At 38.5% G+C, this 24,796-nt stretch overlaps 1 protein-coding gene across 1 annotated transcript; it reads right to left on the reverse strand.

The window, feature by feature from the left end:
• Window positions 1-470: 470 nt before the first annotated feature.
• On the reverse strand, window positions 471-23,998 carry LOC140936737 (uncharacterized). The gene is made up of 16 exons (XM_073386220.1): window positions 23,484-23,998; window positions 21,414-21,484; window positions 19,131-19,539; window positions 18,290-18,351; window positions 17,176-17,321; window positions 16,306-16,802; window positions 15,911-16,038; window positions 14,583-14,740; window positions 13,594-13,715; window positions 11,421-11,951; window positions 10,534-10,647; window positions 8,373-8,480; window positions 6,559-6,762; window positions 5,469-5,691; window positions 2,934-3,654; window positions 471-1,720 (listed from the first exon to the last, which is right to left on the reverse strand). Exons 1-16 carry the CDS (start codon window positions 23,928-23,930, stop codon window positions 1,624-1,626), a joined length of 4,038 nt encoding a protein of 1,345 aa, XP_073242321.1. The 5' UTR covers window positions 23,931-23,998; the 3' UTR covers window positions 471-1,623.
• Window positions 23,999-24,796: the final 798 nt, after the last annotated feature.

Here is a 24,796-nt window from a genome sequence, read left to right on the forward strand (position 1 = left end):
AACAACAGGTCAAAGTGGCCTAAAAGCCACAATTCAACATCAATAGCCTCTTTCCGAGCCGAAAAGCGCAACATGATTCAGACCGGCCCAAGTTGGGCACACTGTACAGAACCGGCAGCTGCAAGAGCTATGATTTTGTATAACATGACCAAACAAAAAGACATCTGAAGTCAAGCGTTTTTTTCATCAAAAAGAGGCTATTTGACCACAACTCCACGGTTGCATGCCATGATTGACAACTAACTGTCTCGGATTGTATTGTCACTTTCCTGTCATCCAATTGGTCAATTTTGTTTAGTTGGCCCCGGTGAAAGAAGTCGCACTGTAGCAGTACGGACACTGGAAGGGGGGGGGAGGGCATAGAAAGTGTCTGTATTAACGGGGTCCGTATAAAGCGGGTTGAATTTAGAGAAAATGTAAGGGCTTTTTTCCTCAGGGACAAAACAAACTGTCCGTAATAATGAGGTGTCCGTAAAGCGGTGTTTGACTGTAGTTATTTAATAAAAATCTCTCTCATCCGCAAAGAGGGCATAACATTTAAAGAGCAGACGTCAGATAGCATAGCCTGCGAACTGTTGACGTATTTAGAAGCGACGACTGGGAATACGTCTGCAGTTCGCTGGCTACAGATAGCTATACCTCGTAGCAATAACAAATCCTTACAGTTGCATCGGCAATAAAAAAATATTTTAACAATAACATTCTTTCTTTGGCTGAACAAACATTTTAAAATTGCTTTAGTAATATCTTTAAAAATACTAGTAGAGCAAAACACTAAGGGGCCTTCCATTAGGCTGAAGTTGCCGGAAGAAACGGTCGAAATATGAATGGAAAGCTTCGGTCCAGGTCCACCTTCAGAGCCGGGTGGTCGTCTTTGATCGACCGAAACTTACCGTTCCATTTCCATTTCTCGTTTCCGGTCCACTTCCCTAAGAAGTAATCAAGATTTTGGCCGAAACGTAAATGAAAGTTTCGATTCGGTTGGAAACTTTGTTTCAATCGAACAGCGTCTTTCCATTTTCTTTGGTTAGTTCCACTGGTTCCTAACCGGTCGGTTTAGAAAAATGGAAAGCACCCAAAGAGGGCGACCTTGCAGCTCTCTCGCGCCACGGTTGGTTGGGAAAACAATGAACACACACAAAAAAGTTAACAATGGAACGTAGCCGGAAACAAAGGAGCTGCGACCCACAGAGGTCCAATTAAATAAAAGGTTCTGAAGAGCTGCAAGGCTACTGCAGTATTGAGTAAAACCAAAAAACCAAAAAAAAAACAAAACAAAACCGATGATATTACAATTACAGGGTCAATCCGAACCCGAAGATAATCTATATGGCGGTTTTAGGGGCCAGCTAGCGCGAGAGTCAGCCACAATTTGATTTTTATCTCTAACCCTCCCTCTGATTGGTCAAGGAAGTGGCACGAGATTTTAGGCCAATCAACAAGCGTCGCAGTGAACTCAAAAGAAATTACGAAATTACCTTTGAAACTAGGGTGAAATCATAACTGTCCTTTCTTAATTACTCCATCAGGTAAACCGGCCACTAACTGTTACACCTGATATGGCCGACAATAGATAGGTTTTCCACTGCCTTTCGCATGGCAATGCAACATTTCTGGACTGATTCACTGATCAATTTCCTTTTCAAGCCCTTCCTTATCAAATTCAAGCTGCTTTAGTTCTCTCTGGAGTTTCAGGATTTCGTTTTCAAGTTGTTTTACCCTGCAAACAGCAACAAAAACACAGAGAGATTAACTCATCACTACAGGCAATAATAACTAGAAATGCGCGTCTCGAAGAACTTCGCGAAGCTCGGGAAAAGGGCCGACAGTGGTGAATAAAGAAGAAAGCCAAAACAAACAAATACGGAAAAGAAAAGGAAAAAAGTAAAATCACTTTGCCAGAATTTGAAACCGGAAACCACTGGAAGAAAGGCGACTGCATTGCCCCTGGCTAAGGCCACAAAACCTTAAAGAGTAACTAGGTCCACCCACCGTAGAAAATAGTTCTGAAAACGGCTTGAAATTCAAACAGTGGTCAAAAAAAGCTATGAAGAACCTGGTCAAAATACCTGCTTTGAGACAAACAGGGGAGGTTCCAAAACTATTTTCTTAGAGTCAGACAACGAATCCATTCTATTCTGTTTTGTTCGTCGCTGTTTTGTTAGATGGGGTTTTCCACTGTATTTCACATGGCAATGTTACGCATTACTGGGCAAAGAGACAAGCTTTTTTTAAGAGGGTAGATTCACTAATCGGTTCAGTCCTTCTACTGCTCTCAGCAAATCCGATTTTTTTCTAGTTTGCTTGCGCAGTTTTGTTCCTAGCCAACTGTATCCGCTGCCCAAAAGCGATTGACAAGCGGTACGAATTCTGACAAATTCATAAACCTCGCATAAGGATGAACAAAACACAAAGCGAACGCAACGTAAACCAAATAATTATTTGGTCTTTTATTTCACCAAATGCAGCAATACTCACCACAAAACAGAATTTTTTTTTTTAGTTTTGCTTGTCGTATTCACTCGAAATCACGGCGCGGGGCTTATCAAAGCTTATCGTAGCGGTACGTGAATAAAATTTCTCATTTGCAAACACAGTATTACGTAATCTTTTCTCTGTTTCTTTGTTTTGCCAAAAAACGCTAAGAACAATATAAGAACTAACAGAAGTTTTTCCTAAAGCTAACTGTCTCATATTCCCAACAGTCATGTCAACAGTAACGATGTGAAAAGAAAAACAAAAGTAAGCGTTTCATTGTTGTTGGGGTAACGCAGGACTTGTTATAATTCTTTAACTGCTGTTATTTACAAATCCATAATCCAAATTCTGCGAGATTACACTGTATTTAAAAATTATTAGCTTTGATGAATGCTTTTTAACACTTCGGTCTTGAATACTATAACTAACCCAACACAGACGCATTTCTCTCATACCTGATTTTTCTCTCCAATCTCTCCTTCTCTTGTCTTAAGTTTATCATTTTCTTCAACTCTTGGCGAGGCATTTCTAACATCCTTCTCAGCTCGCCGTCTCTCTGAATGAGTTCTTCTCTCTCCCGCCTCCAATCTTGACCAGCTGAATTAGCTTCTTCAGTTTGCTGAGGTATGACACTTCCCAGCAATGACTTTTCCTCCTTGCTTTGTGCAGTTTCAGCTCCTGACAGGCAGTTAACACCTGTGTCTGAATACACACCACTGCTATCTGAGCCTGTTGCTGGAGATGGAGGGCGCACCTCGTTGGACGCGCGGTTTTCAAGTTCTTCTGTATAACAAGCGTGTACATCAAAGCCTCCACTGTTGACATTGTTTTCTGAGTAAAGGTTACAAGAGTCCGATGGTTCGTTTCTGCTTTTTACGCCTAATAACGAAGGTCCTATGACTGAATGCAAGCTCTCGGAAAATCCCGTTGGAGAACTCGGCGGTTCAACAGTGAGTGTGCCACTCGCTGAACTTGTCGCAATGGGTGGAGAGGGTAGAGGAGTACCAGGAGGAGGGGGCAAATACAGTTGATCACTTGGTGCTATTTCCATGTGAGTCTGTGTAAGTGGTGTTATATCGACCCACTCATCCTCTACTTCAATTAAACTGTCCTCCCAATCAGAGTGCACTGAACGAGTCTCACAATGATGAAAGTCCTTTAATCTGTCTGTCAATCCTGATATTCAAATAGTTGGAAATGAGTAATTGTTAGAGACCTTTAGAATCGAGGACGAGGACGACTACGAGTATGAGATTGACTTAAAGTTTTTTCGCGTATTCTCAAAATAGAGACTCCCCGGAAAGCTTCAGTTTACCATATTTCAAAAGAAAAGTTAGCACTGTTAACTTAAGTGAAGGAGGTTACGCGCTTTCCCGATCGCAAATGATAAAACTTCTAACATTTGATATCTTGTTTTTGCCAGCACGACATTCGCGCTAAAACTCGTAGTAGAATGACGCCGGCTACCACATTTTTGGGCCAAAATGACGCTGGTTCTCGCGCGAGCACTACGTAGTATTGAGAAAATCTCGTAGTCGTAGTCGTACTCGTCTTAGAATCTAAAGGTCTCTTTTATGTTATCGACGTTTGGGATTTCGAGTTGCAGTAGTATTAATAATCATGTTACAGTCCTGCTATTTCGAAGCAAATTTATCACTAATACACCTTGTTTACCCTCCCCGCTTCCTCTAATATTTTGCATAGCTATTTTCCCACTTTCTCCTTGGTATAACAGTCGTCCCAACAGAATTTGAAGACAATGTTGATGAAAAATATTTGGGGTAAACAAGGGGCACCCTATTAGTAATAGTTTTTAATTAAGGCCCTGTTCATGAGGAGGTTAAGTTCTTCCGGGAAAGAAGGTCACCTTCCCTGCCGAGTTATCTTTAGCGTTTGCATGACAAAGAGCGTGACACCTTTATCCACGCCGCCGAGAGCTTCCAACAGCACTCGCGCATGCTCTAATAGTCCAGTTTCGAGTTCGCTATGACCGCTGAATAAAAGAACTGAAGACGCATTTTTTTAAAGGCTTTGCCCCAGTCATCTGAAGTAAATAAATTCACAAATTCCAACGAGAAGAAGACTCTGTGTATTGTGTATTTTCAAATTTCAATTTTCAAACACGTACTTGCCAGAATTTGTGAATATAATACCTTGAGGCTAACCCTTTATGAATGTGTCGTTAATGTTTGTATTCAGCGGTAATTTTTAATAGACCATTTTACAGTTATGAGCTTAGTACCCTAGCCTCTGAGTGAACTTGAGACTGAGGTTGACCGTGTTTTCATAAAAACCTCTTTCCTTTTCTTATGAAAATCATGCTAAAAAAAATACTAGTTAGCATAAGCACACCATGATTATTTACACAATAAAGCAGGAAGGGTTGTATCAAGACAAGTTCAACTTCAGCCTCGTTTGCACCCATAACTGTACAATGGACTATTCAAAAAAGGGCTACTGGCCACTTGCACGTCTCCCATAATGTACCTAATTTGCCCCCCAAAATTTTGGATAACCATTGTTCTTCATTTCTCCCGGGTATTACAGCCGTCCCAAGAGAAATTGAAAACAATGCTTAAGCAAAATTTTGGAGGGCAAATAAGGGGTATTATGGATGATGTGCAAGGGGCGAATTGTCTCACCTTGGCAGTGTGGACCAGTCCAGGTGGGCTAGATTGTTTTTATAGAGAAAAATTGGCTCGGCTAGAAGAATGATCTGGCTAGGCGGGTCACCCTTCTAGCCGAGCCAACCTCTAAACGGTTCGCCAAGTTTTGCAAGGAAATATAGGGAAAGTTGGCTCGCACAAGGTAGCTTGTGGAGGCAAGTGAAGCCAAGTTTTCTCCATGTATACGGGGCCTTAGTTACACGCCATGAATCATGTTAACTTCAGCCAAGGACAGTCTGGGCCAATTCACTTCTAAAAATATGATTACCTTACATTTAAATGTACAATCACTGCAATTCTAGGAGACAAAAGAAAAGTCATTACCAGTAACAGGGGAATCGCCGGTTCTCAGATTTTCAGGAGATTTAAAAACTCCTGATTTCACAGACGTGACGTAAGAAGCTGGGAGAGAGCACTGGGACGGATCCAGGTCAGCATAACCTAACTTCACCAACTGAACATTAACACTTGAAATTGAGCCAGATTCAAACAATTCAACATGATGTATGCCATCAAGATCTCGCTTTATCACCGATGCTTCCATCACCTAAAAAAAAATAACAGGCCTTGATATACAGTAGATTTTGTTTCCCTACAGCGCGCACTCTAATTGGCTAGTTCCAAGTCACATAACATGTATTGAAAGATGAAATTGCTTCCCGCCCGGCCGACAGTTTTTGGTTGCTAACATTTGGGAGCTTAAACAACGACGACGGCAACGGCAACGAGAATGGCAGAAAAGCAATAGGTTTAGTCGGCAAAAGAACAACTATTCCAGCGGGCAAATGCGACAGCTATACGAGAATGTTGCAAATGAATCCACCTTACATTTCATTGCCGTTGTTGCACAACTACAACGTGACACGTCCTTGTTTCAGCTTTTATGGAGGACGAAAACACAAGGCAAAGATTTTCTGCTTCTTTTTTTTTAACTTCGATACGGTCCTTCAGAATCAACTCCAGAATCAACTCCAGAAAAATCCCCAACGTTCGAAAAATGAATGAAATGGAATACGAGTAATAAAGTTTGAAACGGGGCGAATTCACATTTTAAGTGACGTTTACACTGCCGTTGCCGTCATGGTTGTTTAAGCTCCCTATACAAAATCTTTGACATCAAAGGGTACTAGTGAACCGTTAGCGGCCCAAGCTGACCGATGCTTCCAGTCAGTCGAGAAGGCAAACTGTTATAGCAAGACTGCAGGGAGCGCCCACGCGCGCGACAATACTGAAGGACAGTTAGGAGGTTAACATCACACGCCACATTATGCTTGATTGAGCAAGTGGTATTTGATTACACTCAAAACATTTCGACGTCTCAACCGAACCTGAGGAAAGTTTATTACAGTATACATCAATCATAACTCATTTGCTCTCTGGCAATTTCCGTGATCAACGTAAACTTACTTATTACCTCTCGTTTTTGTTTTGATTTGAGCAGGTATTTAACGGTTCCTGTTGTATCATAAGAACTCTTCGTTCCTTCCTTTCTCTTCAGCCCAGCAAGCTTGGCCTGTATCGCATGTCCCGGAATGTCCTTCAACGACGGAGGAAGCTCACACAGTGCACTCAAGGAAACCGTCTCAGTTTTTCCATAGTCAATATCCTTCACTACGACCTGTTAAACGTATCAGGACAGATCAAAACCTTTAATGTAGTTTAACACAGTTTTTTGTAATACAGATTTGTTCCCGTTTCTGTTTCTTGAATATGTGTCCGAAATTTAAACTCGTCAAATATCTTGCACAACCTATTTTTTAGTCTTCAAAACAAACAAATTAGCCTCCAAAAATGCCCGCCCTATCGCGCGGCCATGCAGACAAGTACGAAATAGAATATTTTGCAAGAATGTAGAGTGATTTAAAACATGGCAGCAAAGTATAGCTCCCCAAACATCTTCAGACTCTTCATCTATTTCGCTGTACATACATCACTTAACTCCACAAAACACAAAAAAATGTCCAGAACCGGAAGCGAAGGCTGAGCAAATCAATTGACGACGTCACATTACCACAACAGCCTTTCTTTGATCCTTTACTCGTTCCCAGTCCCTGGGAAACTTCTGAAGGGGAAAAACCAGTTTTTGGATGGTTAAAATTTAAGACATTTTCTGGGAGACACATATTTAAGGTTCAGAATTGTTAAATAAACTTATATGACGGGAAAAATCAGTTAAAAAAAATTCGTGTCCTATACACTTTAAAGGAATGTTTAATATATAGATTTAGCAGGGCTAAAAGCGAAGCTCTCGTTATGTACTTATAATTTACTCAAACGAAAAATAAAATCAAGCAATGCTAAACGGCGACGGCAACGAGGACTGCAAAAAAATCAATAGTCCCTGATTAGCAACAAAAAAAAAAAAACTTGCACATGCAGCACACTTTTTTGTTTTTTTGTACATTTCTTTGCCGTTGTTTTGCACGACCACAACTTGAAACTTTCTAGTTACACATTTTATGGAAAAAAATGTCGCATGTGCTCACCAAAGATTTTGTTGCTTGTGTTCCAGTTTCGCATTTTTTTTCTCACTGCTGCTCATTTTTACCTTGCTGGCTTCTCCTTGCTGACTGCTAGCATTTCTCACTTTTTAACCGCCGATATAAAATTTTTATGTTGTTTTTCCTACAAAATTCGTCTACTCTTTTTATCTCTCGCTCTAGCTCTTTCTCTCTTATCTACGTCAGTGTAGACATCAAAACTAAGTCCAAAAAAAAGTCGACTTTGTCGTTGTTTTTTTCTCTCTAAAAGTCTGGGTGGCCACGCGATTTCGCGCCAAAATTGATTGAGTTATTTTACATTGGTATGCCTGTGGTGCGGACATACGCGCGGGCGAGTGGACGTACAGTCACGTGACTGCCAAAATTTCTAGGATGCATAGATAACAAAGATAACCAGTGCTCCGCTATTAAGGCACTATCGACTATGGACTGCGACATTCATTATAGAGATTTAAAATCACGTTATTTACGGAAAACGGAAAACGGTGCATCATCAGTTTCACCATCATCAACTTCAATAACGTCACTAGTATTAAAAAAGATTTCAAAATTCATTAATAATTCAAAAAGAAAAAACAAAAGAATCCGCCGCGAGTTTTTAAACCTGATAATACACTCCTGCGCGTTATTTAAACAGTACTTAATTAAGGCACACATTAGAGTTAAAGACAGTAATATACAGACGAAATCATACACTTCACTGTTGACTACTAAATGAACAACATACCTTATCTATGCCATATGTAGAACTTTTTGGAATTGATACGATTTTCACTCGAAACCTTGTACCTTTCCCCGAAAGTTTAACAACAACATCTCCCTCTTTGGGATAAATCTGTAGATTAAATTAAATAACATACGACGATATTATTTCAACCCTGACAAACGACATCACACGGCATTCCCAAAGAATTATTACGTGAACCTTTTGTGATCATCGTTTATTTTTGTTGGTAAAATTTTTCGTTAGGACAACGACTTGAATTGGACCAAGCTTTCAGCCAAAAAAGTAAGCAAAACTTTAAGCCCAATAGCGTGCGATGGAGTTTTTCTAAAGGTGCAATCCCAATACCAGTTTTTCTCTACTTTAAAAGCAAGCCAAGGTATTACCATTTTATAACGTCAAATACTCCCGGCACAGAAATAGTCCGCCATCGTCTGTTTTTTCATAAAGGAAGCTTAATGAAAGCCCAGCAAAATAAAAGAAAATGGACAGAAGATAAAGAATGGGTAGAAAAGAGAGCAAAAAATAAGCGACTGGCCAAAAAGTATGGGGGTGGGGGGCCGGAGCAGGGAGGAGGTGGGTCATGAGGTTTTGAGCCTTGTGCAAGGGGTGGGTCGTGCAATTTTCACCTGTCCTTATGGGGTGGGCCACCCTGTTTTATTACATAGATAGGCACTAACTACTAATGAGACCGTTGACTAAACTTGTTACATAAAACACAGCCAGCTAGAATTATTGCTAAAATACTCACAAACCTGTTGTGCGAGAAAATACAAAGGGTGACAGGCCACACATCTATACGGGCGTGGAACCCTCTGTTAACCTTTTTTTTCGGCTCTAACGTTTATGTCCTTTAATGATTTTCCTTTTTTGTAAGGAAATGATTGAAGTGAAGTTATAGTTGGTTTTGTACAAGATTCCATTTTTTCATTCAAGCTTCCTTTATAGTAGAAACTGGGGGCTGGTTTTGTGTCACGAATGGCAATGTTTCTTTTTCCTCTTTGTTGTTTTGTTTTAGGAGTTTAGATAGTAGATTGTCTATCAAAGATTGTGGGTAGCCTCCGCCCATCAAGCGTTTTTTTTTTTTTTAATTTGAATTATTTTCCTCAAAGGTTGTTTCTGAGGAGTTTTCTCGTAGATTCTCAAGGCTTCTCCTTTGACAAATCCTTTTTTAACATTTGGAGGGTGACACGAGGTGAAATGTGTGTGCAAGACGGTTTCCATTTGTTTAAAATGTGCCTTCGCATCAAGGATAGATTTTTCTTTAAATCTTGAGCCTGTGTATACAACCGCGTCTAAAAACGCAGTCTCAGTGTCAAATGTTTCGGCCGTGAATTCAATAGTTGACATAATTGGGTAATGTAAGTTTGTTTGTTCGATGAAGGCTTCGATGTCTGGTTTACTCATGTCCCTTAGTGAAAAGATATCGTGTATGTAGCATTTCCAAACTGTTGTTCTAAAGACGGTTTTGCTGAGAGTTGTTGTTTCAATATAATGTCATGAAAATATTGGCAAAGGAATCAAAACTGCTGTCTTTGTGCCCATTGCAGTTCCATGGTTTTGTAGGTAGTGCTTTCCATTGAAGTGGAAGAAATTTTCCTTGAGGACTAATCTAAGGATTTCCGGCAAGTAATGTGTAGGAATGGGTTGTCTTCGTAGAAATTTTCGTGTGCTTTGTGACAGAAAATTTCAATATACCCTCGTTTTGTTGTATATTCGTGTCAAGACTCATAACGTCCATCGAAACAAGAAATGTTCGGTTTTTCACATTTGTCTTTTCAGTGAAAGGTATGATTTCTGTGATTTTAATAATAATACTAATATCAACCCCCCCCCCCCCCCACCCCCTGCTATACTTTTTGACCTGTCCCTAAATGTTAAGCTTGTCCCATCGTTAAGCTAATTTTTCAACAACACGTGAACTCGGAACTTTACTATTGCGTTTTTCGCTACCGTCAATCATAATTACGATCACAAACAAAACGTGAAACACAAAACGTGTCGAAATCCACCAATCACAAACCGTGACCTTTTGAACTCGTTGAAGAAAACTTCTGTTTCGCAAGACGTCATCTAAGATGATTGACGGCAGACAATGAAGAACACGAACGTTAGTTTTGAAAAGCGGAAAGCTCATTAAGTGTCTTTTTTTTTTAACTTTTACCTTTCCTGCAGAAGAAGGATTGACGCAGTCTTTTAACAAATACTGAATTTTCCTAAGGGAAAAGTTTGTTTCTTTGTCAGCCAAGAAGAAGTAGATATCATCAAGACTTTCAATCTGTAGAGAAAGATATCTATTAATCACCAATCTGTACAACCAAAGTTACTATTACAATACAGCAATAAACGAAAAGATTAGTGAGAGCGAACGGGATCGCTGCAAATATTCGGCTTGCTCCAGCAATGTGCTTTGCGTAAATTCCACGTGATAAAAGGTCCAAACTCACGTGTTCAGATAGCGATCAATGCATTCCATTCATTCTTAGTGGACGTCCAAACGAATGCTGGCTAAATGCGTGTCATGCATATGTAATTTTATATCTTTATTTAACGTCTTGTCCTGCCTAGATTAGCATTATAACTATTTTCAGGACATAAAGTATTGTAACTTTATATTTCTTTAAAAAAATACGTTGTTGTTGTTGTTTTTGTTGTAATAGCAACCTGAGGGTCAGGAATGTGGGCTCCCCCAATGACAGTTTCTTCAAGACTGAATAAGCCTAACATTGACTATAAGAAAAACTCTCGATTTATAGTTTATTTGACTATAAGTTTTAACAGTTTTTATAAGTTTTTTTGGTGTCCCCAAATTAGTAAGGGATTCTTTTTTCCCTGGCTAGACGGCTTTTGACACTTTAATAAAGTTTCTATCTATCTATCTATCTACAGGATTGGACTCCACTTTAGCATCAACATTCAAGGACAGAAAAAGCTGTGATAGCATCTGAGGAAAGCTGAAAGGAGTGCACATGGCTATCATTCAAGGTAATACACTAAGACGATAAGTTTTCAAAATCGTTGTACTCCAATATCACATAAGTATTGACCTACATTTGAAAGGAAGACGTCCATAATTTCTGACTTCTCAAACAGCTGATTTGGCAGCAATTGTTGTTGACGCTGTTGTTCACATTTCCCCCGACTTCCTCGAGGCGATGGAAAAGGACTTTTGCTCATCTGTGCTTGGTCAGTTGATGCTGATGACTCTTTCCTAGGTAAGGGGACGTGGCTTCCTGATTGATCAGTAAGAGGTGTGGTGGTGTTGGTCATCTTTGAAGCTGATTGGGTAAACTGTGCAGCTGACTGGGTACCCAGTGCATCTGATTGGGGTACTTGTGTAGATTGATGAGTCTTCTGGGCAGCTACTCTCATAAATGGATGTGGTGGAATGTGATGACTCTCAGACTGCTGTTTGGGCCGAGTAATAGTGGTTTGATGGGATGACAATGGATTAGACTCTTGGACAGGTTGTTTTAGGTTTGGCATTACTGTTCTCCCGTTAACGTATCTTGTGAGAGCCATCTGGTCATTCACTGATATTTTACCTTCTTTAAGAGTCAACTCAACTTCTGTAACATGTTCCTGTAATATATTTATAATAATTTAGAATTCGCCATTTGCACATCTCCTATCATACAATTTGTTTGCCCCCTAAAAGTTTGCATAATCTTTTCCTTTAATATTTCTCCTGGTCGATATTACTGTCATGCCAGGGGAAATTAAAGACAATGCTTATACCAAATTTTGGTGGGACAAACAAAATATATCCTGGGAGATATGCAAATGTCAAATACATCTTAAGGTTGTGTAATACTCAAACTGTACGGCGGACAGTTTTAAAGTTAAAACGTTACTCTGATTTTTTTAAAAAACCGGTGTGCTTTTTTTACAATCATTGTAGATTGGATCCCTTTTTCACCAATGTATTCACTTCCGTTTTTAACGTCTCTCAATTTTTTTTTAATCTCTAATATTTGTAAGATCTTTTATTATAATCACTATTTGTATTAAAATAGCCTTTTTAACATGATTGCTGTAATTTCATTGTTATCAATTTTGTTTTTTAGAGGGCCACTAGGGAGAATACTTTTCATAGTAATTGGTGTCACCCTCCTAAAATAAAGGTTATATAGGTGTACATGACAGGGCTTGTTGTATCTACCACTCAACCTTTCAGGAACATTATTAATGTTACTAGTATTCAACACAACAAATTTAAGCTATGGTAAAATGGGCAACAGAAAAGTGAAACTTGTTTTGCAACATTGCTTTGCAAAGCTGCTGCACGTTTTACCACGGAAGAATCAAACATGTTTTGCAACAAATCTGGTTGCTGCTTGTTTCTTGAATACTGGCTTGTTAATGGATAAAATTACGTGGGAGTCGCACCATAAACGGGAGTTTTGTCATTTGCTACAAAACAAGTTTACCTTGAACGAGCCGGTAAAACGCGCAACATGTACAGATTTTGTTGCAAAAAGTAGAACTACTCTCTACTATCTGCAACAGATTTTCGCAACTTGCAACAACCTGATTTGTGGCAAGACAGGTTTGAATGTGGCTATCCTTTGAAACTCATTTTGCTGCAATGATACTAAACAAGTTGCACGTTTTTGTTATTAAAAACCTTTTTACCTTACATTGTACCTTTAAAGGACTTTGTCATATTTTTGGTATTACCATAAAACCCTAAAAACACATTGGAACCAAAGAAAACCCTGACATAATTATTGAGTTTTAAGTAAAAATAAAAAAAAAAATTGCTCAACTACTATACTCACTTTTAAACTGATAATGCTTAGTTTTCCATTTGTTAGAATCATTAAATATCTTTCTTTTCAAGTTAGATGACTGAGAGTCCTTAATTACAATTTCAGGTGGACCCAATTTCACCAAATAGAGAGATTAAGATTCACGTTTACGCCAAACGGCAAACGTCAGATTCAAGTTGAGAATTTCTCAAAATGGAAAATAAGCAGATAAAAACAGTCCAGAACAATTCTTATGTATAAAACTGGCGTGAAACTACTTATTTTTCAGTTGAAGTAACAAACAGTTAACGGCAATTATGGGAAAAAACTTGGTCACGTGGTATAAATGCACGTTTGCCGTTTGGCGTAAACGTGAATCTTAATCTCTCTAATATTGTGGAACTCACCACGGAATAGCCACTTAAACCAGTAAATTACTGTGCAATAACCATCATTGACTACTATTTTCTTACCCGTTTTGACTCCTGCTGCTTTATCTTCCTTGCCCTGCAAACTTTATCACAAATCAAATTCCTCAAGTATATGGACCCTTCATTTGCTATATTTGGTCCCAAACTAGATGCAAGCTCCAGACCTAAAAAAGGCACACAAACACAACTATCAAGAACACTTGTAATTGTAGTCTGCAAATACAGCCTTCTCTCCTCACCCCGACCTTGCTGCTAAGGATGTTTTGCAGGAAAGCCACAATGACAGAAATTCCATGCTGATGACGCATAGTTAATCTGGAAGTAACGGGGGTACATTCCATGGAGGCATTTAAATCTGCTCTCACTAATTATTTTAATCTCTCTTATTTTTTATTCAATTTTATACATCACTTCATTTTACTATCTATCTAGCTATTATTATTATTTATTTATTTGTTTTTGTTTGTTTTGTTTTGTTTTGTTTTTTTTTTGCACATTCACAGTGATGGAAACCATTGTGAATTATGATATTTAAAATAAAAATAAATAAATAAATAATTGTAAACTCATTCGACCTTATGTTACTCCTGGTCTATTGCGGTTAAGTTTTGAGTTCTGCTGATAAAGTGCAGCACCAAAACTCAAATGCCTTTTTGTAAGGATGAATATATTCGATGAATAGACTATTTGTAGTAGATTCATGGCTTATGGATCATCTACTATTTGTAGTAGATTCATGGTAGATTCATCCATCTCACTATCAAGGTTTTGTCTTTATTTTGTCATTCATAAACAACAGTAAAAACAATATGACTACTATGTCAACCAATCAGAGCTCCTGACCAGACTGTAGATGGATTTAACGACATCAGTAAGGAATTTTTTTTGCGTTGAGGCGTAGATGTCTCTGCTGTGAAACCTCCAAAGCAGCAAGGAGCAAGGAGAGATGGCGACACCTCCCTTTAGTAAAAGAATGAACACAAAAAGCGACAAAACATTAGGGTTTAAAAATCACCAAAAATTCAACTCACCAGCCAGCTTAAAAGGTATGGCTTGCGGAGCTAAGTCCCAAAATCTCTTATGTATATCTGTAAATTGGTCCCATGAAATCCATTCACAGTTGCCATAATCAATGTAAAACACTTTAACTTCTTTTCTTGCTACTGATGATACTTCCAAACACCAACATCTAGTTGAAACAATGAAATTTGATCAATGAGTGAATCTGTTACTTTGCAAAATTATGGCACCAGGCATGAGTTGGGGCTAAGACGTTAGCCTCTTGTCTCTGTGCCTAATGTAGAGTAAAACTCATTATAAGGACACTATTAAGGTGCCTGAGTAGACTTACTTCTTTTTTTGTTCCAAATACCAAAAATCAGTGAAGAAAAAGAACATGGAGTCCCTTATCAGCTGTTCTTTGAAATGCTATGCATATGTGTGAAGAAGTTAAGTACATATGATGACACAAAATTTCTTTTGCTTCATTGTCATACCTCAGTACCAGATTGTATAGTAACACAACAGCTGCTAAAAAAGTTGTAACTTATCATAACTTGATTTGGAAAGTCTGGGCTTTGCATGTTGACAGCTACAATTCTTTTTTAAAGTTACCAACCAACACATAATCGTCACTGGTTTTCACAAAATCATCTCATGGGCAGCTGACAGCCTGCGAAAACATCTGTTTGTCCTCGCTCTTTGCCACTAGGGACGTTTCGCACGGAGGAACATTTGCGACTCAGCAACAGAAATTCCATACTGATGACGCTTTGCCGCTAGGGACGTTTCGCGCGGAGGAACATCTGCGACTCAGCAACAGAAATTCCATACTGATGACGTAAAATCTTTCCGAAATCCAGTCAGAAGCGCTGATTGGTCGACAGAGTGGTTACATTGTTCTAGTTATTGTTTATGAATGACAGAAAAAAGACAAAAGGCAACAAAGGTCAAAAGTAAATGAGAAGAATCTCTAACAAAACTGTCAATATTTGTGGAATATAGTCTCCTCTAGAAGAAGCATTTGAGTTTTGCTGGAGCTCGTTGGCAGATGAACACAACACTTTGCCAAAATCGACCAGAAGACACGTAAAATTGGACAAATTTATATCTGGAGCCCTAAGAACGTCTGCGTGGGAGGCTACCTGACTGCCGGATTTATTTTGTAAACATTGATTTGCGTCATCAGTATGGAATTTCTGCCCCTGAGTCACAGATGTTCCTCTGCACGAAACGTCCCCAGTGGCGAAGAGCAAGGAGAAATGGATGTCTTCGCAGGCGACAGCTGACACTCTTTTTTTCTTGAACCAAGCATTGGCAAAATTGTAAATTAACTTGAATGATTGAATGAAATCAGTACCTGTACCACTTGTTGTCCTCTGAATACCTGGCAGCACCAAGTTGATACTTGACAGGCATACACCTTTTGTGATGTTCCACAATCTGAAGATCAGTTTTGACTTGTTGCAGCTCCATGTAACTTCCACTCTGCATACAAAAACATCATTTTTTTCTTATACATTAGCAAATTGTTTCATGAACATTTCAAAAGCCGTATTTTTTTGCATGCAGCTGTCCTGGTAAATGCAAAATATTGTTAAAATCGACAAACAATTAAAAGAAGGTACACTGTATTCAAAATTAATTGTGTAAAATGCTATGTATGATGATGATGATGATGATGATGATGATTATGATAACACTGTGTCAATGTATGTAATGTGATGTATAGAATTAAACATCAAAATCTCTCACCTGATCATCAACATTAGCCCAGAAATGGCAAGAATCAATCACTTCTGTCACAAGAACCTCAAACTCATCTAAAGCAATACTATTTGGATTTTTCATCGGTTTCCTGCATCTTTGCATAAGTTCACACATTTCTTTATAGCTTAAAAGTGTACGCACAGGAACCCCTTGTTTTGAGGACTCCGGCTTAGCACTAAAGCATGCATTTTCACTGAAAGCGTTTGTACATTGTCTCTCCTTTTCTTCATGTAAACACAAATCATTTGTGACATCAAAGACAGTGTTGTAAGTCCTCTGTTTTTCTCTAGCCCCGCTCCCATCAGTTGTTCTGTTTTTGTTCATGACAGATTTTACAACATCACATAAGATTCCAGTTAACCCATGATCACTGTTGCCTAATTCAAATCCACCTTCAGAAATGCTGCAGTTCACAGGTGACTGAGGATCACAGCTGGAGACAGAGCTCTGGCTAGAACCACGGCTTAGTGCAGGTGCATCTCCTAAGGAAAGACATCAAAGTAATAATTAATTGGTACCACAGAGGTCCTTACTATCAGATATGTGTCCCTTTTGAGTAGCAATAATTTATTCCTCCTACACTCTTAAAAGACATTCACAATTTTACAGTAATGTTGTTTTGTGCTTTAGAGATTATTTTTAGGGAAACTAAAAGAAACAAGCATCTTCATGTATGACAAAATGTTGTGCATTTCAGTTATACTAAAAATGCCTGAAAACTTTCTACAGTGTAACAAAGATAACATTCTTGGTTTGAATTCATCACAAATTTAAGAATAAAGATTTAATTCGTTTCAAGTTAAATTGGAAACAACCATACCACAAGTAGGGAATTAACCATGATTATTTCCTTACCTGGCAAATTAAGCTGCCTTGTGGCTTTTTCTTTTGATATAGCAGGGGTAACTGTCAAAATTTTGTCGCCTAAACGAACTTTCTTCTGCATTGCCTGCAAAGTGGTCACGGCGTCTTTTTCTTTTGCAAAGTATATAAAGGCATATCTACATGTACAGGAATCAAATACAAAGATCTAGAATACTTAACATAACAGTTAAGGTAAAAAATAAAACGTTTATTCCAAAAAAAAATTATTTCTGTATTTATTACATCCACTTTGAAATCACTGGCTATCCGTGCAATCTGATTGGCTCTCAGCAGTGTGATTTATAATGGTAATTGAACTGAGTGGAGTGCAATTTGGTCTGAAATCATACGAGTGATTTCAAAATCGCGCGAGTTCGATTTGAAATCACAAGTATGATTTCAGACCAAAATTGCACGACTTGAAGTTCAATTACCACTTTATTACATCCATTTTGAAATCGCAGAATTTAGTTAATATTTTATTGATCAAGTAGCCGGTTTGTTAAAAAGCCGAAACAAAAAGGCTTTTACATCTCATTTTGTATTCGAAACAGAAATGATGCGATATAGAACAAAAATAGTGCGATTTAAAACAGAAATGACTCGGTGATTTAGAACATGAATGACGCGATTTGGAACAGATGCGATTTAGAGCAAAAAATGGTGCGATTTAGGAATAAATCACACTGCTGAGAGCCAATCAGATTGCACGGATTACCAGTGATTTCAAAGTGGATGTAATAAATTCCTAAATCGCACCATTTTTTGCTCTAAATCATTTTTGTTCTATATCGCATCATTTCTGTTTCGAATACAAAATGAGATGTAAAAGCCTTTTTGTTTCGGCTTTTTAACAAACCGGCTACTTGATCAATAAAATATTAACTAAATTCTGCGATTTCAAAATGGATGTAATAAAGTGGTAATTGAACTTCAAGTCGTGCAATTTTGGTCTGAAATCATACTTGTGATTTCAAATCGAACTCGCGCGATTTTGAAATCACTCGTATGATTTCAGACCAAATTGCACTCCACTCAGTTCAATTACCATTATAAATCATTTAAACTCGCATGGTCTGAAACTGTGCAAACTCAAGGTACTTACTTTTCATGGACATCTACACAAATAACTTCCCCACATCCACTGAATATTTGCTTAAGAGTTGACTGAAAACAAAGGAAAAGACACTAAGGAGTTGCAAAGCTGATAATCTTGAATTTTTTTTAATAATAATAATAACCCATGACCACACACTTTGCTCAAAGTGTACATTGGGCAATTCCAGATTCCAGGTTTCCACATTTTCACACCCCTTACCTTCAGAATATCCAAAATGCATCATCCCCCATGCCTTCAGAATCCCATAATAATATTGTGACCCCCCTGCCCCCCTCCCATTCAGATTTTCCATTTTTTCATCAAACTCTTCGAAATAACTGGAGGAAGTTCGCAAACATGTCCAATTTGGCTTTATATTTTATAATGCCAAAATATTTCAAATGACTTCACTTCTGTACTTCAGTACAGCTGGTTACAGACAGGAGTCATTTTGACAGCGGGCAATAAAAATTTGAAAATCTATAGAAGTTTTCTCCTTAGCACTGTTTAAGAAATGCAACCTGCATTAACTTTACATTGCCCCAACTAGTACAGAACATTAACATAAGTATATCTTCTGATGAACATTCTGTCACTCACAGTATCCAAAGACACTTCAATGATAATTATGGAACCACACATTTTGCAACTTAGAAATTGCCTGCAATGAAGTGTCTTCCGTAAAGTACATGTTAATGTGTCTGTACCTCTTTTTGAAAGAGACCACTATGGTGCAATTCTTGTATATGACCACCTCTCATTAGTGACAACTAAATCTTTGCATTTTATTTTTGGCTGGTCGCATATGGCAGCTGGTTCGACTGTATTTGTTTTGTGATCCACTTACCTGGGCAGTTCCAGGTGGAAAGTTACTAACATGAATAGGATAACCACCATTCATTTTACTTATACAACCAGCTAAATTTTCCTCGCTAAAAAACTTGTTTTTTCCAGCGACATCTGACTTTGGTGACACCAAACCACCATCTATCTCCCAATCCTCAGAGGAAGCAATCTGTACAGTTTGCAATTCATTTTTTGGAGGTGACTTATCCTCTATGTTTTTAGCAGTAGCTGAATTTGCCTTCTTCTTTGCTGAGTCTTGCTTAGATTTCTTTTTTGCATCCTTGCTAGCTTTACCATTTCGTTCAATAGCTGGATTAATTATCAAACTGAAGCCTTGAAAATTAAACCCATCCATTTCATGAAGAACTTTGAGGGCATCACCATAAGTAGAGAACCGTACAAAGGCTACCCTGGGAAATGATATTAATATTTTCAACGCAAAAATTTTGGAAACAACAACAACAACAATAAATTTATTGTACCCAAACCAGAATATTATAGTTATTTTACAAGTTGTTAAATTAATCAATTAATTAATCGATGGTAATGCCAAGAAGCCGGATTCAGTAAGATAATTTAAATAAGTTTATTGTGCGGGGTACAACATGGCAGCATATCAGACTATATACACACAAACATGTGCACAGATATACACATACAGCTATTTCGAGAAGGGTTGTCAGATAAAGCACATGTGACAACCCAAAAATGTATTGTGGGTAGTTTTGAGTTCACTGTTTTTCAAAGAAATTTCGGAGAGAATAGCAGGAGAGGCCATGGACATATGTCTGCGAGTGCTAAAAGAAAGCAACAAAAATAGGTTCAACAGCTATAGTGTCAGGAACAGTCCATTGAGCATATCCCATATTACCTTTAGGGATTGTCCTGTGCACATTTTTTCCGACAAACTTTCTCACAATAGCTGTATACACTAGCACATATTACACAGTTGTATGATTTGCAGACATTATCATAGAAATGACAATTAGACAGGCTTACATGACAGAGAAATAAGTGAAATATAGAAAATTACGTTAGAATATCGCATGTAGAAACATTGCGGCCAACTTGTTTCACCACCGCTGACCCAATTCCAAAGAGTAAAATGTGATGTAACAAGTTACCTACGAGAAAGAACTACAATACAATCCCAATTTCTCAAACCCTGCATTTTTTGAAATACCTGATAATCAGAACCTAACTTCCCTTCTACACAGTAATTCAGGGACCGCGGAGGGGGAGGAGCTGGTAGGGCCGCAGCCCCACCACTTTTTTGCGCCCCCGCCCCCACTTTTTGTGCTAAAAAGAAAAATAATTAAAATGAAAAAAAGACTTGAAACAAGTTTTTTTTCCATCTATATTCCGCTATATTCTCTGTATTTTCTTTAATTTCAAACGCCAGGCATTTTGTGGGTTTCCTGTGCTTTTCGCAGTAGTTGTGCCCTGGGGCCGACTTGCCCCTTTATCAAACGCCATGCCTTGGCCTTAGCCTTGGCCACTCCTTCGCTTCGTTCGGCAGCGTATTTTGTACTTCCAGCTCCAGCAGAGTTTTTTATCAGTTTTATCAGACGAAATGAAGAAAATTAAGTTAGCTTTTTAAAGCCAAACGAGGGTGAGTAGTTGTTTTGAGTTGATAAAAGTTTTATATTTTGTCTTTCTCCTTTCGAATCAATGAAATATTCGATGGCAAGAAGAATTACATTACTTGAACAGTGAACGGCCATAGTTAGAAATTTTTCAGATCACTTCAGTGTAGTATTTTCCATACTAAAATTCTAATCGCGTCTTTTCTTGCATTGAATCTGAACTGACAGTGTATGTTGGTCGTTTATTAGAAAAAATTACTTTCAATTGTCAGCCCTCCCACTTTTCACCTTGCTCCACGGTCCCTGTAATTTGACCCCAATTTTTTTTTTCATATCAGCCAATAATTTGAGCCAATTTGCTTTTCCCAAGGTGGTTCAAAAAATCAGGATTCCACTGTACAGTATAGATACTTAACCATTCCACTTCTAGAAAAGATATGGTAAGATGATTTATTTACCAATCCAACATTTTTTTTACTATTATTCTGTGGAAAAAATGGTGCTACTTTTAAAAGTATGCTCTATGGTAAAGTGTAGAACCTTTTTTTTTTTTTGCAAATGGAACCATTTAATTTGGGGGGACCTTTGCCACTCTTAAGAGGGAAATGGTTGACACAATTCCCTAATCACAAAATGTATTATGGGTGAACATCATATCAAAATGTTATTACAATAACATGCAGGAAAAAAAAACTTACCGATTGCGAGAACCCTCAATCTTAACTTCAACCAAGCTTTTGAAATCCTTAAAGATACTCTTTATATCACTCTGCAAGAAGGAAATGTATTTAAACCTTACATGTTTGGCATAATCCTAATTAATGTCACTATTCCGCTTAAGATACGCATGAAAAGGTAACACAACTAAATAGCGCATGCAGGCAAATAAGACAATTACTACAAGATGGCGTAATAAGGGGGGACACAGCCCTGTGGCAGGTTCTAGCAACTTCAGGTTATGCGCACAGCAAAAACACAAGCCTCAGTTATCGCCCCACTACCGTGCGATAGGACAAGAGTATTGGCAGAGCCTTTCTTATCTCCCCAGCGCCGCACGGGCTGGATCAGACAAGATTAAGGCAAATAAATAAGATGGCAAGACACAAGAAATGCCAAAAGCTTGGGGAAGTCACAACGCAGACCTAACCGCACCACAAGGAGTGACCCCCCAAACTTTATTGATACATAGCACAACAAAACTCCTCCATAGGGAGGGAGGGTGGATAACAAAATTACTGTAACTGTTTGCTTTCGTGCAAGCTAGACGAATAAAGACCAGGTCTGAAAAAGCAGAACTTAATAGCTAGACAGTGCCTCAAGTCTTGACCAATGAATACAGTTGTACCATAAGCTACCTAGTCTTATCATGATTAAAGTCTAGCCATGAATAGGGCCTTGAAAACAGGGACCAATCTGCGCAATGCTAAGAAAAATATGATGACAAACATACGACAAATTATTCAGGTTCCAACCACGAACAGCTTTTGTTTCTATCTTAAAATTAGCGTGCTTTCATTCATAGACCGAACAGAGCATACATTGGGGCAGGCTACCTTAGCCTACTCCCCCCTGGTGCTTCATGTTCCATTAACTGCTTTTACTATCTGGTAAATGTCTTATAAATATTATAATATTATATCTTTTAAAAGACTAACATTTAAGATAAGAGTTGGCAGACATGCAGCTGAAATATGTTCTGTTCTGCCCCCTCCTCACTAGACAGACCCCTGGGTGTTTGACTTTTTTGACAAATTTTGGTCAAATTTCCTGGTACATGTACGTTGGCAGTTGAGATGGTAAAATGCCGTACCGCCTAGCAATTCAAACAGCGTCAAGTCCCCCAACCACGAGTAACTATTCAAAAATTTTTCTCTGTGTCATATCCTACTAAACACAACTGAAATAACTTAAGGGTGCGTTCGATTGGGAAATCTGGATTTGGATTTTAAAATCTGAAATTCGGATTTACAATCAAATGCGAAATACGAAAACGGATTTCAATGATGAGATATCTGTTATTGGATTTTTATTTTTACTGTTCGAATGGGAATCCGCAAAAGGATATGGAAAAATGTCCTTAAGAACAGCGGTCTTGTATGTGCACGCAAAATTAACAAAAAGAAGACCGCTGTTCACAAGAACAGTTTTGCAAATCCTTTTTCAGATTTCCCAATCGAACAGTAAAAAGGAAATCCATGAAATTCAGATTTGGATTTCTTAATTGAAATTGACCCCGAGGACATATTTCTCGGAGGTGAAATCCATTTCACGATTCATTGCAAAATCCAAAAGCCAGATTTCAAAATCTAAATCCAGATTTCTCAATCGAACGCAACCTTAGTCTCGCAAAGCTGTCTTTTGGAGGTTTTTTTATTTTAATAAAATTTATTGTTCATCCCAGAATGCCCAGTTTTAACAGGCTTTTTCAAAGGCTCTCAAATGCTCCAACAAAACAGTGAATATAGAAGCCATGAACCATGAATGCAGGGCACATGCTAAATGAAAGAATAAATATTACAAAATTCTTTAGCTTGCATCACTGTCCAGCATTTGGCCAAGACAAAAAAGTCAAATGCCCAACCCAGCAGACCTCATTTTGGATCAAATCCCCCACTGAACGGAGCAAAACTCCAGTCAAATACCCGGTGTATGGCCGGGTGTTGGAATATTGATTGGTACATTACGCGCGTGTTTCATGCGTGTAATCAGCCATATTGTTGCTGAAAACCACGCGCGCAACACCCGTGTAAACAAATACACAACCTTACCTGTTGGCAGTTGGGAGGTAAATTCTTAACATGAATGGCGTAGAGACCTGAGGAATTTGGCATTATCTTCTTCTTGGAGTCAGATTCTTTACTCACGGATGTTCTTTCATTTTTGTTCACATTTCTAGGCCACTGTGATGGATGCAGGGGTTTTAATCCATTTGGAACTCCCATGTTCTTCTTTGCATGGTCTGAAATAAAAATTCCCTTTTCGACAACACCAAACACTTTATTTTCTCCATCCTTAGGCGAAAACTCCAATCTAGCGACGTCGGGAATAGCCAACAAAAAATCATACAAGTCTTGGAACCCATACTTCTTCACGTCTAGTTGCGAGTCATTCAATTTCTTGTAGTCCCTCGGCAAATCTGTTTGCTTGATTCCTTTCTGGCTTAACAGGACGGCCCTCAACGCAGCCTTGACCAGTTGAGGCACTTCTTTAGCCATTATAATTCATAAGAAAGTTAAAATAAGGCAAACCATCATTCCGATAAATCCCCACACATTGGTTTGAGCTGTTGTTGAATCCCACGTGAATTCGTCAGCGGTTTCCAGTATATCGCAGGCGCGACAGAAGATCAACGTTTCAATAGATTTTCAATAATTTTAATAATACAATGAAATTATCAGTTAACGAGGGAAAATTGACTGGTTTGTGAGCTAGGAACTTTGCTACTATTCAACTGGTTTTGATTTCAGAATTTGCCTTCAGGCCTGTCGAGAAACGGGCCCCACTTCTTGTTCAAACGTTTTTTTTTGTTTTTTTTTTCTTGAAAGGTGCTTGGTTGAAAACACAGGCGACTTGCAAAAACTAACAAGCTAAGCACGCCAGTCAGTGAAGATGCTAAAATAGGGACTCGAATGGACTGGATAAGAGAGTTCTCATGTTTTGAGCCCATCTTAATAGCTCCATCAAGAGCAATACTTAAATTTAAATTTAGGGCCAGTACATTCGGAATTGTCTGGTTAGTGAGGGATAACGGCACTCAAATTCAGTGCAAAACGTTTGGTTCACTGGTCGGCAATGAGCTATATATATTATATAGGGCGTGTGATTCGAGACACACTACTGGAAAAATTCTTTTGAAACGTTCGGTTTAACTTTTGAAGTATGTAGCGATGGACTGTCACTAAAACGAAGAGAAGACCTTGCGCATGCGTCTGAGTTGGCAGAATAGGGACCTTACGGTCCGAAAATGGTGACGCCGATGAAAACGTGGATAAAATAGACATCGCAACCTTACAAACTTTTTTGCGATTTTTCTAAGTCGACCAGTTACTTAAGAGTAACTCGAGATTTGGTCATTTCCCGT

The sequence above is a fragment of the Porites lutea genome, chromosome 5 (assembly GCF_958299795.1).
Source record: "Porites lutea chromosome 5, jaPorLute2.1, whole genome shotgun sequence".
Lineage (NCBI taxonomy): Eukaryota > Metazoa > Cnidaria > Anthozoa > Scleractinia > Poritidae > Porites > Porites lutea.

What these genes read in the sequence shown, in the direction of transcription:
- LOC140936737 (XM_073386220.1), bottom strand. Translation starts at nt 23,930, where the DNA reads ATGGCTAAAGAAGTGCCTCAACTGGTCAAGGCTGCGTTGAGGGCCGTC. An exon ending in TTCCACCTGGAACTGCCCAG is followed by an intron (nt 18,352 to 19,130) that starts GTAAGTGGATCA and finishes CTTTGTTTTCAG; the next exon opens with TCAACTCTTAAGCAAATATT. An exon ending in AGCAGCAGGAGTCAAAACGG is followed by an intron (nt 11,952 to 13,593) that starts GTAAGAAAATAG and finishes AATATATTACAG; the next exon opens with GAACATGTTACAGAAGTTGA.